A 14,022-nucleotide genomic window follows, 5' to 3' on the forward strand; every position below is an offset into this window, starting at 1 on the left:
TTAAAGCAAGCAGATTTTATGCTTTGCAATTAGATGAGAGCACAGATATTAGCAATGATGCAAACTTGCTTGCATATGTTCGTTACGAACACAACAGCATAAGTGAGGATTTTTTATTTTGTTTACCTTTACCTTCGCACACTACAGGTGAAGCAATATTTGAAGTATTGAACAACTTTATGTCCACTCATGAAATTACATGGGACAAGTGTGTCGCAGTTAGCACCGACGGTGCTGGGGCTATGACCGGGACACGAACAGGGCTGCAGGCGCGCGTTAAAAAGATGAATCCAGCTATTATCTGGCATCACTGCTGCATTCATAAGGAGGCACTAGCAGCTAAAAACATTCCAGAACAATTAAAAACAGTGTCAGACGACATAGTGCAGGTGGTGAATTTTATTAAAGCTAGGCCTTTAAATTCCCGTATTTTCGGTATCATTGTGAAGAAATGGGAAGCATTCACAAGCAGTTATTATTGCACGCTGAAGTCTGTTGGTTATCTCGTGGCAAAGTTGTGACGCGTGTTTTTGAGCTGAGAGATGAGATCAGAATGTTCTTTTTGAAGAATTCTGGACACAACGTCAGCAAATATGCTGATCACTTCAATGACTTTGGATGGCTTACAATAGCAGCATATTTGGCTGATAAATTTAGTGCCCTTAACGAGTTGAACTTAAGCCTACAAGGGAGAGATACCAACATCTTCCAAGTCGATGATAGAATTGAAACGATGCTAAAAAAAACTTGACCTTTGGATAAATCGTACAATTCAAAAAAATATAATCACTTTCCAACACTGTCAGCGTTTTTGGGGTCCTCTGGTGAAGCAATATTGCCAGCACAAGTGCAAGATGAAATGGTGACACATCTCCGCACTTTGAGGTCTTCGTTTCGGGATTATTTTCCAGTACCCGACAAAAATAAAAATTGAATTTCAGACCCTTTCAACACAGATGTTTCTGATATTACTGGCTTGACAGCGGCACAGGAAAACCAATTAATAGAAATATTCTGTGATTCACCATTGAAACGCAATTTCAACGAATCTTCACTGTCAAGTTTTTGGGTAAACAAATACAGAAACAGATTACAAGTAGAATCTGATTTGAGATTACATCTTAGTAGCAACATCAACCCGAATATTCCTGATTTAGTTGCAAAAAAGCAACACCAACCTTCACATTAATTTTTTTTTCATATTTTTCATAATAAACAGTTATAATTACATCCTGTGTTTGTTTTTTTTTTGTATCTGTAATAACTAAAATAAATACCTAATCCGTTTTTTTGCTGTTTATTTTATTAAGGGGGTCCGTGAAAACTATGCTTGATTCCCTAAGGGTCCGTGGACTGAAAAAGGCTGGGAAACGCTGCCCTAGATGATAGTTCAATGCAGAAGTTGTCTATGATACCCAACTTGGTCTCCATACAATAGGGTGATAGTGTTCCATGTGAGTGAAATTTTACTTCTTTCATTTATTCTATTGTGTAGCAATTCTGTGAATGATATCCGATTCAATTCCATAACGAATGTTTGGAATACAAAAAGAATAGAGAAAAGTGTTTTTTTTTCCTATGTTTTTTACCACTTTTATCACTAACGTTACTGCAGTTTCGTCCTATAAAGACATTCTCAAACTTATACAATAAGTTTATTGTATAAGTTTGAGTTACAATAAGTTTATTGTATAAGTTTGAGTAACTGCAGTAACGTTAGTTACAAATAAAAGTGGTAAAAAACATAGAAATTTTCATTTCTCTTTTCATTATGATCTCCTACCACGTAGTAACGGCTACATCCATCAATTTATTTAAAGTGTTTTTGTATAATTCAGTGTTCATATAAAAGTAGTTCAAATCAAATCAAATGAAAATATGATTTATTACCCAAGATCTGAACATCTGATTGGCAAAGTCTAGTAAAGTAAAACGTGTATAATATGGGACATTAAATCAACAAATATAAGCTATAAAATAATGCTTAGAGCCAAGAGCAGCGTATATGGACAGAACAATATCAAGCCCAGCTGAACAAATACAAATATAAGTACATGAATATATGATTATTGACTAAATGAAAATATATAATGCTACGTAATGAATTTTAAACGTCATTTCGTGTTGATTTCAATAACATGCCAATTACTGGATAGAGACTTGGTAGAATTCGTCCACACTATAATAGGGCCTCCCAACAAGAAATTCTTTCAATTTTTTAATGAATTTATAAACTCCACCAGATAGAATTTGACATTTTTTATGACCAAGTTAGGTCTATAATTAGTGATTTCATATACCGGAAGTACCAAACTCAACTCAAGAAACTCGGGGCACTAATACTGAAACAACAACATATCATACACAGCGGATCAGTAAACCAGATATCCAGTTCAACAAAAGAATCATTAACTTGACCAAAGTAGAGTTTAACAAAGAGGAAATTTCAACATTGTCCAAGGGAACGAAATATACACCAACAATAATTGATAAATATAGTTTGGATACGTTGCTAACAGATACAGCTATTGCATTGAAACAGACAGATAATAGAGATATAGGGGCATACAAGATAAGTGAAGTAATTCAGAACCACCCATTCTCTTTATCAAACAGTAGAGAAACAGACATAATGAAAACTATACAACAAAAAATAAGAAATAATGATCTTGTTTTCACGAAAGCCGATAAATCGAATGCCATCATTATCCTTGAACGAGAAACATATGTCGAAAAAATTTAATCAGTCATTCGAAATGAAAACCTTACTGTCATCAAGAAAGACCCAACGAAAAATAGTCAAAATGAACTGAAAAATTTTTTCTTAGATACTAAAATCATTTTCACGGAATCAGAGAAACGGAGAATCACCAACATGAACCACTCTTGCCCTAAACTATATGGCCTGATAAAAACACATAAAGAGGATAACCCCATAATACCGGTAGTTTTGTATATAAATTATCTGGTAAGAGAACTAGGAATACGTCTTAACAAGTTGTTAAAAAATATTACCAATTTCGTCCCAGCTCACAGCATTAAAAATTCACTGTGGAAAACATAAGGAACCAAACTACGCCACATAATTCAATTTTAGTTTCATTCGATGTAAAGAGGGTGTTACCCAATATACCATACAACGAGTGTAAGCCCCTCATTTTAGACATATTAGATCAAGCCAAAGTAGACCATATCACTTCCTTTGAAGTTTCAACAGCTTTCGATGTGTGCCTAAACCAGAGCTACCTACAGGTCAACAACAAATTTTATAAATAGGATTCAGGTTTACCAATGAGCTCACCCCTTAGTCCACTTTCAGCAGACATATTTATGAACAACTTGGAGACACCTATAGTAAATTCCGGCCTGGGTAAAAAACATATTCATTTTTGGTACAGATATGTAGATGATATTCTCGCCTGTTTCAGAGGTACTACACGACAGCTGAACCAATTTATGATATTCATGAATAATCTCAATAGCAACATTCAGTTCACACTCGAAACAGAGATATAGAAACAGATAAATTTCTTAGACCTGACCATTACACACAATCAGAATAAATTTGAGTTCAATGTATTCAGAAAACCTAGCTATACAACATCACCGTACCAAGCAATTCTTTCCATCCAGACAGTCATAAATTAGCAGCCTACAATTCAATGTTGCACAGAGCATTCTCACTGCCTTTGTCTACTGACAATCTAGATAGGGAAATTGATATAATAACATAGAAAGGTCATAATAATGGTTTCAACGCAGATACTATCCTGAAGTTAGTCAGAAAACAAAGCCGTAAATTTACTTACAGATTAATATACCCCCAGGTCAAACAACCAGAAATCAAGAAATGGTTAACTCTAACATATTTTGGAAAAAGAACAGAGATAATTGCGAGTTTCTTCAGAAAAAACAATGTGAAAGTGGCATTCAGACCACATGCCAGGTTTCAATGCAAAAAAATAAGTTGGACAAGATGGAGAAATCTGGAGTTTATAAGTTTAAGTGTCCGGAGTATAATAGTGTTTATGTGGGGCAATGTGGTCGATATTTCCAAATACGGTATGCTGAACATGAAATGTCCTTCAGAATAGGAAAATATGATTCGATGCTTTCAAACCATTCCACAAGTTCCCGAATCTAAACGATACAGAAATTTTGCACTATGCAAGGAAGGGTTTCAAACTGAATTATTTAGAATCCTTGGAAATTCACAAGCATAAACATTGCGGGTGCAACCTGTTAAATGATCAAATTGATTTAGTTTACTCACGGGTTTTCAAATTAGCACATCCGCATTGTAAAGTGTAAATTCAGGTACTTAATCAAGCCAAGTACCTGAATAATTACCTACAGGGGTGCTATATAAAGGCTAATGTAATAAACCATTGTTACTTATGATGCACTGTTTGGAACCTTTGGTGTAGTAATGAATATTACTGGAGTTTTTCCCAACACCAAATCGTTATTTTTAACACCTCGACACGTGTTTCGATCACCAAGTGATCATCAGTTTTGATCTTCCTCTTTGAAGATGTTAAAAAAATAACGATTTGGTGTTGGAAAAACCTCCAGTAATATTCAAACCATTGTTAGTTTAATGTATAAGTTTGAAAATGTCCTTATAGGACGAAACTGCAGTAACGTTAGTTACAAATAAAAGTGGTAAAAAACATAGAAAGTTTCAATTCTCTTTTCTTCAGTATAATATCTTATATTCAATAGGTAATATAAGATTTAACAGTCTTCAGATTCCGAAGGGCCTACTAACTGAAAAAGATTTATATGTATTTCTCATTTGTAATAAGTCAATCACAATCAGGGTGCCTGTCTGGCAAAATTGTAATGAATTGATTACCCGAAACAAAATGAACAAACAGGACATGCAGAATTCATTTTGATGTCTATGATAATATATTGAACTTTCTTTGAAACCTGCCAATCCCCTCTGGACACTCTTTTAGGACGCTCCATTTTTTATTTTTCTGCCCGGCACCGCCAATTTAAGTTTGAAAAATTCCTTATTTCAAAAATTATTCAATCTAACCCAGTTTACTTTCAGAGTTTTAACAAGATATGACTGAAATAAGACACCCCTCCAATTTCAAAATTGTATGAAGTTCAACAGACATAACCTAGGAACAAAAATTTGTAACGGCATAGTTTGATAGTTTTGTAAATGCATATCAGAAAATGCATATATTTAATTGACATTTGTCCACCTTTATACAGATGAAGAATTTTTGGGAAAGAAAGGTAACAAAAACCCTTTTTTCCCAAAAATGGGTCTCTCCTAAAAATATTAAATGTACTGTTCATACCTTATACTCGAATCAGCCTCTTTCACACGATTAGGTACAGGATGAGCAGGAGTGAAATCATTATCTTCAGAATAATTATACCTCTTCCATTTAGCATTGGTTTGTTTCATAGGTGTTACCTGGTCTTCATCTTCTTCTTCTTCTTGAGGACTTTTTCCTCGATACCTAGATTCTTCCTCGTCTTCCATCGCTTCTGCTTCATAATCTTCTTTGAACTTTTCCACTGTTTCTATATAGTCCAGTTCTGCAAAATATTCATCTCCATACGCCATTCCATCCTAAAAATTGAAACACAACAGAGACATTTTATATGTGATTCCTACTTTTTTGCTAACTTCATTAGCCATTGCTTCAGTGTGTAAAGTCCCCGCATAAATACAAATGAAGCTGCCCTGTGGAACATCGTTTAGACATCTTATTCCCCATCCTCTATTATGTGTTTTGAATACTTGAAGTTTCAGACTCATTGGGTTTTGTACAACCCTATTCAAACAAGTTGAATTGCACTTACACCTAAAAATATAAATTAAATTTGTAAATTTGTCACATGAATTTTTGAAAGATATTGATGTCTATGAGTCACCGTCTGACATGAACCCTCAAATTAACATATTTTCTTATGAATAGAAGATCGACTATTTAGAGAATAACAATCAGTAAAGTCTTATTAATGACATTACTTATATTTGCAGGTTTTTAAATCAAACTTAGTGACTTTTTTTGGTTGTTAATTATACCAATTGAAAACTGTAGTTTTATCGGTAATCAAATCTCACCACAAAAAATTGATGTGAAAAAAAAATTCATTTTATATTTTTTTCAAAAACTCAAGATCATTTTGCAACATTGAAATACCTCAATTAATTTATGGGAGATTTTTTCTGGGTATTCATCAAATGATGAATGAACTATAAATAACTATATATATATATATATATATATATATATATATATATATATATATATATATATATATATATCCAACTATCAATAGAGCTTCCGTACATTTACAATTTTCTATCAATCGGGCGTCCGGTTTCAATGAGGCGTCCATATATGGACGCCGAATTGTTTCACCATGCCAGGCAGTTCAGAGGTTCCCTATCTTCCATCTGACAAAATTTCAGATGGGCGCCTATTTATCAATTTCATTGTCAAAATTATATGTATTGGCGTATATTCTAGTTGAGTCTTTTTTATTTTGGTGGCGCTCGGGAGGTACGCGTATACTTGTGCCGTATATTTTTCATACATGTGAGCGATTATGAGGCGTCCATATAACTGACAACAATGCAATAGTTTTTGCGAGAGGGAAGTCTCAATGATTTGTTAGAAATATCGTTGATTTGGTATGTTTGTAGGTCGGCGCCGGTTTCATACACAGGGTGACAATTTGAAAACTTACAAGGTCTATCTCTGAGCAACCAAATAAAATATAAGAAATCGCTGAAAACAACTTTCATAATACAAAGGGAGAAACAAATGATGTGATGACTAACTTGTTTTTTCTCTCACACCCTTGCCCCCAGCCACCACAACTTCATATTTTTGAAAGGCAACCACCTACTTGTGATACATTATCTGAAAGCTCTTAAGATATGCTCTTCAATGGTACTCTTCAAAGCTACATTCGATGCAGTAAGTTTTGGTTCATCAAATAAAAGAATTCATTCAGAATAAATTTTATTTTCTATTATTAATTTAGTAAATTTTCAAAAACATGATTTTTACCATCGTAGCATTAATATTAAGACTTGAATATTTTACGCCTCTTCTATTTTTTTTATTCGTCTCGATAATAGATAGGGATAGATAGGGAAGGAGAGTGGCACCTTGTTTTAGAGGTCTTTCGAATACCTTTACTACTCTGTCAACAGAAAATTTTTGTGACGATTAGTTTTCGAGATAATTTGAAGTTTTAAAGGTATTTGCATTGAGTTCAACTCTTTTTAAAATAAATCAAATTGTTTTTAAGGTGCAAGTTACGTTCAGAACTCTCATAAAAAAAATAAATTTTTGCTTTTTATGACAACCTGCTAATACGTGTCCATTTGATGTCGAATTATTTGTTTATTACGAGGAGATTTCTCCGGGGGATGGGGTTGGTTACCACCATTACATTTTAGGTAAATTGAGTGGCACCTACTTATGAAGGTTGAATTGCCTCTTCAAGAAGTTGTTAATAAGAATCACCGGTTGAATTTCCATCAATGAAAAATGAACCTATAATATGATTGCCTAATATTCCGGCCCAGATATTCAACTTTTGGGGATGTTGGGTATGTATTTCTGCGTATTGTCTTGGGTTTTCATCCGACCAATAACGGCAATTGTAACGGTTCACGCAACCATTTGAATAAAATGAGCTTTCGTCCGAATAACAGATGTTATAAAGCAGTTCGGGATTTTGCATTAATATTTCACTCATGCCCTCACAAAACTCCTGTCTTCGGTCAAAATCATCCTCATTGAGTTCACGAACAAGTTTAATTTTGTAAGGATGGTATTTGTGGTTTTTAAGGATTCTCCATGCGATCATATGGCTTATTCCTGCCATTGCGGATAAACCTCTGGTACTTAACCTGGGATTGGCGATGACTTGACCAAACACTACAATCGCATTATCGTCATTCACTACCCTTCTCTGAACATCACTTTTTTCATTTAAAACCGAACCTGTCTCCCTGAATTTTGTGACCAAATCCAGAACGTGATTTCTGCTTAGGTGTTTACCAGGTTTTTGCTCGTTAAATAAAATTGATGTTTTATTAGCATTTTGGTCGTTGCCAAAAAATGAAGCAATAACTGAAACCCTTTCGGCAGTAGTGAAAGAAATGTTTAAACAAATAACAATACACGACCCGTTTCAACAAAACAATCGAACGTTGTTATTTAACAAAAAATTGATAAGAAGAACTGCTTAAAATTTTTTTTATTTAGGCATACAAGTTACCGAGTGGTCTGTCTAATGTATTATCAACATGGCAATTTTAACTTCAAATTATCTCGAAAACTAATCGTTACAAAAATTTTCTTTTAACAGAGTTGTGAAGGTATTCGAAAGACCTTTAAAACAAGGTGCCACTCGACCTACTTTCCCCATCTAAATAAAGGTCGTCGGACGCACCTCTCTGAGGGGGTGCGTACTACAAAAAATCTGATTAGTCTGAAAGGTGTCCCCCTTCAATTAGAAATCGACGTGTCCGAGCTTTTTTGAAAATCTTACTTTTTATATTCAAAAACGGCTCTGTTAGGTTTTCGTTGTTACACACTGTATATAGAAGAAAATGTAAATGGCGAAATGTATGATCACATGCTAGAAAGATCTATCGAACCTCGGATAGTTCATGAATTAGAGAATCACAGAGACATACACGGCAATTTATCTTTGAAAGAAAATGTATTACATTTTCAACAGAATGGGGAACCTTATTATTTTGTAGTTCCAGTTATTCAATGGTTAGATAATAATTATGCTGATCAATGTATTGGAAGAAGAGATTCTACTGAATGGCCTCTCACATCCCTGGACCTATCTCCTCTAGATTTTTTCCTCTGGGCCACTTACTTAAAATAGGTTGTTTTAAAGACGACGCAATCTGATTCAATAAAGCCACTGAAGGAAAGAATAATCCAAGAATGCTGAGCTATTTTCAGAGAAACATTTGCCAATGTTTCGGAATGACTTTCGGAAATGAAAATTGCGAAAGTTATAAACAATTTAGTGAAAAATAAAAAATGGGTCCAGTTTTTTGGAAATATCTCAAAAACTAATTGGAATTTTCAAAATCGAAAAAAAAAAATTCGAAAAGAGGAAGAAATTTCCTATCGAAAAGTCCTGACTACCGGAACTGTAGGACCAATATTTATAATTTTCCCGGAGCTCTGAAATAGAGCTCTAAATCGGGTGTTTAGCCGCGTGTAGGCCGTGCGTGTTTAGGTTAATTTTACAAAAAAAAAATTATAGCATATAAAATATATAAATTGAGGAATGAAAAAATTCAGTCATATACTCAAAAGATAAATTAACAGTAATCTGTCGGTAAAAAATTTTTAATGCAATTATTAGATTTATTATGCTATTGTTAATTAACAATTTTTTATCACTCGATTATCATTATTGCAAGTGTGATATTTTTCAAACTAAAAGTGTGGAATTTTTTTCCTTCCATAGAGTTATGATTATAACGGTTAGGAATTGATTTACTTCCAAAATATTGAAAAATTATTATTTTTCAGTTATTTATTAACCATTTACTGCATTTTTGAATTAAAAAGTTTATTAAATAATCGAAGAACAATTTTTTTTTGATTATTATTATTAGTATATTTTTTTTTCAAATCAGAAGCTACATAAAAATATTTTTTTCATCACCTATTGTTTAAAAATTTGTTATAAACAAATGCGTTTATAACATATTTGAATTTATTTTGGATCCTAATCTTTAATAAAAATTATGATTAAAAAAAAATAGCGTTTCTTGAAAAATTGTGTGCAATGCAAAAAACCGCATTTGTTAATTTACAATTTTTTTACCACTCATTGTCAATATTTCAAAAAAAAAATTTGTAAAAAATTAGAATAATTCGAATGAATAATTTTATAAAAAAAATCAAACTTCAGCTGAATATATTCTTTTATTAATGGAGAAAAAATGAGTCTAGCGATTTTTCATTGTATCTCCATTAGTTTAATGAATATAATAATTTAAATGATGAAAAAATAGATTGATTATAGAGCGCCAAAATTTATAAAATTCGATAAAAAATTAAAAAAATTAAAAAAAAATACAGGGTTGTTTTTCATTCATTAATTGCAACAAGAACAAAAATGAAATGAAAAAATTCATTTGTTTATTACAAATTGTTTATTTATAAAACAATGAAAAATTTTAAAAATTTTAATTTTTTTTTGTTCCAAATAATTGAAAACATTTAAAAACATTTAAAAAAAAATTGTCAACTAGTGGTGAAAATAAAAATATTAACAATAGCGTAATAAATCGAATAATTGCAATAAACATTTTCACCGACAGATTATTGTTAATTTAGCATTTGAGTATCTGCCTGAATTCTTTCATTCCTTGATTTATAAATTTTATATGCCAAATTTTTTTTTTGTAAAAACGGCCCAAACAGGCACGGTTCACGGCGGCCAAACATCCGATTACGATCTCATTTTCAGGGCTTCGGGAAAATTATAAATATTGGTCATACAGTTCCGGGAGTTAAGACTTTATTATAGAAAATTTCTTCCTATTTTCGAATTTGAAAATCTCAATTAGTTTTGAAATAACTAAACCCGTTTTTTATTTTTCACTAAATTGTTTATAACTTTTGCTATTTTCATTTCCGAAAGTTGTCCGTTCCCAAAAACTTTCTAGACGCTATTCCGAATCGAATGACACCTCAACCATAATTTTCGGAGACTGCTGAAGAAAGTTCGGAAAAAAGCACTTCTTGATCAGATTAGTCAAGTTCAAACATAGCTTAACAATCTTTCAACAGCTACAGATTGGGGATGAGAAAAAACAGAGACTCTGTTTTTGCCCACGAAAACACCATAATCATTGGCAGGTTTAGAATTACTGAAACTAGTTCATTGTAGTTGCATAGTAGGTATCTAACTGCAGTAAAACTTAAAGCAGTAGAAAAACAGTGATGAGTGCATCCGATGTTGTTGGGATGATGACAATTTCAACTTCGAGTACGGCATGATTGTTGATCAACAAAATACTAACCATCCAGTATATCGAAAACTGATTCAGGCATTCTACGTATCAAACTCAGATACTAACTCTGACGGTTAAGAATGCGTTAATAATAAATTGTTTTGGTAATAAATGATAAAATTAATTATGAAAAATGTTTCTGTCAATTTGTAGAGAAATGTCAATTATGATTTTCAAAATAGAAAACATTCTCCGAATAATCATTTGAACATTCGAGATATATAAAAAAACGTTCATAAACAATTAAAAATCGTATTTTTTTCTGAATATCATATTATGAAGATAAAAATTTTTTGAATTCCCATACGGTCATACACAATTTATAAACAAATTGCGCTAAAACAGTTTGTTCAACTTACCGAATGTCTTTATTTGATACAGAAACAGGATATAATGATAAATATATAGAAAAATTAAAACAATATGTTATGTTACTAAAAAAAATCATAATGAACAAAATATAATGTTTTTGAACTTTTATAATGTGATCTTGTGGAGCACATTGATAAAAAGAGATTCACGTTCATTACAAGACCAAACACGACTATGATACGATATTTCATCATGGAATCCTAGTGCCTATCTTCCGGCTCCATCATCAGATCAGCTCCAGAGTACCTACCATATTGTCATCAAAATCACATAAAACTGCCAATTTTCATAACGCTACGATCTTTAAAAGATGGTTAAATTAGTTTTCTTAGATTTGACTACATAGTTACATACATACATACAGGTCGACCTAATAAAAGCGTATTAAAAACGAAAAACTCTAGAAAAAATTAAAAAATATTTAGGTCAGTCCTTAAAGAAATATTGAAAAATGCATGACTCGAAAAATCGTATACCATACACGGAAATGAATCTTGACAGGTCTTGATGCCTTCTAGATGGCTATCCTGTGTAGTGTGTATCAGCCAAATGGAATAAATATGACACTGAGTAAATATGACTGTGCTCAACAAAACACTCAGGCACGTCCAATTTTCAACAACCAAATTTTTCAATGCTCAATAACTCAGTTAACGGGAACAACAACTCGACCACGAACTCGGGCTTTGCAACCGTTACCACATCGCCTCTGATAATGTATACCGCAGTAGTAGACGAAACGTCAGGCATAAAAACCTGCAAACCACGCAAACGCTGAAAACAGATTTTACACTGTCATCTACGGCCGTGAATATTTACATTCTTTGGTTATTCATATTATTTATCCTATCGTCTGTCATTTTGGCGTCTTCAACTAGTTTGAATACTTTGAATTCTTGCTGTTTTCTAATGGAAATATACAATGAACTTTTTGTAATTAAAGTTGAACTTTCAATAATCACACCATGCATGTGTCGGTTTCACTTCTCCTATCATTATATTCGGCTCGCTTAAATATCATACAGTGTTAAAATGGAAATATGCCAACCAAGACAAAAATTATCGAATGATATTGAAAATTTCGTTATGGAATAAACTTTTCATGATCAGTCAATATCACTTGGTACCTATGTAAAAATGAAATACATACCGGCTACCTGAAATCCATACGCAATTTGTCGTTGGCACAACGCTTGTTGAAAAACAGATGTGAAGAAATTAAAACCCACTTGCTGCCTACATTTAATGCGGTAAATATTGGCAACGTTGTAAGGATTCCCAATAATCTATTTCATGTATGAAAATATACTTATTGGACTCCCTATTATCAATCAGATGTCTGATGATGGTGTATACTGAGGAGTTCTTATGAATGTTTGACGGACGGACGCTCTACTATCGAATCAATAGTGAACTCAATTTTTTTATGGTGGTAAAAATGTCATGCCAGCCTACAGAAATCAGTTTTCTAGTACTTACCATGAAATATATTCGGTAAATTCTTCAAATTATGATGGACGCCCTATCAGCGCATTCAATGTATGGATGCCATATTGATATCGGGATGTATATATATATATATATATATATATATATATATATATATATATATATATATATATATATATACATATATATATATATATATATATATATATATATATATATATATATATATACATATATATATATATATATATATATATATATATATATATATATATATATATATATATATATATATGTTAACTCGAGATTCTCACGGATAAAGTATGATGAGCTGTTTTCTCGGGTTTCGCTCCGTGTATTATTTTCACAACGTTTCGGCAAAGTCTCATTGCCATCTTCTGGTGATGTCTATATATATATATATATATATATATATATATATATATATATATATATATATATAGACATCACCAGACATCACATATATATATATATATATATATATATATGTTGAAATTATTCTTCGGGTTTATTCCGTGTGGTGTATTGTCATCCCCGATGGAAATGAACTTGTCCTTCTGTTTCTCTGTTGTGATATCGAAGTCATTTTCCGCTCGGAATTCCGCTAGTGTGTCAATCTTATCCCATATCAGTGGATGAATTATGTTGCTTTAAGTTGTGTGTAGTCGAAGCCGTTGTGTGTCGGTTTCGTTTATTTATCTTCTGGCGTCATGGATGTTGGCTCGTAAGAGTGCAAAACTTGTTCTTCTCATGATGTTTTCTGTGGCCTGGGTCTTGAGGTGATAATTTATTTTTCAGTTTGGAATGATTTTTTGGTCTCTACAGCGTCGAAGGAACGTTGCGAAACACGTTGCTCATGTACTTCAACCACATGCGGAAAAGGTCGATTCATATGTGCGCAATCCATCCACGCATTAAATTTACGAAAGAAGTTGAAGAAGGCAACCAGCTCGCATTTCTCGATGTACTGATTATGAAAAAGCCAGACGGAACATTAGGTCACACGGTATATCGAAAGCCAACACACACGAACAGGTACACACAAATTCACACCACCACCCAAAACAAATTCACGCGGTGGCAAAAACACTCATTACACGTTCGAGGAGGCTGGCAGACAACGATCA

General features: G+C 32.7%; 1 protein-coding gene across 3 annotated transcripts in view; it reads right to left on the minus strand.

Moving 5' to 3' along the window:
* Positions 1 to 14,022, minus strand: part of LOC111513341 (histone-lysine N-methyltransferase eggless) — a 126,373-nt gene that overhangs the window by 43,460 nt on the left and 68,891 nt on the right. For all 3 annotated transcript variants that reach the window (XM_074170525.1, XM_074170526.1, XM_074170524.1), the window contains 2 exons: positions 5,657 to 5,834; positions 5,322 to 5,599 (listed from right to left, as the gene is read on the minus strand). In XM_074170525.1, the coding sequence (XP_074026626.1) occupies positions 5,322 to 5,599; positions 5,657 to 5,834 (456 nt within the window). The remainder of the gene's footprint in view (positions 1 to 5,321; positions 5,600 to 5,656; positions 5,835 to 14,022) is intronic.

The sequence above is a fragment of the Leptinotarsa decemlineata genome, unplaced genomic scaffold, assembly GCF_025532065.1.
Source record: "Leptinotarsa decemlineata unplaced genomic scaffold, Ldec_3_MD MMD2_P_RNA_scaffold_9, whole genome shotgun sequence".
Classification (NCBI taxonomy): Eukaryota; Metazoa; Arthropoda; class Insecta; order Coleoptera; family Chrysomelidae; genus Leptinotarsa; species Leptinotarsa decemlineata.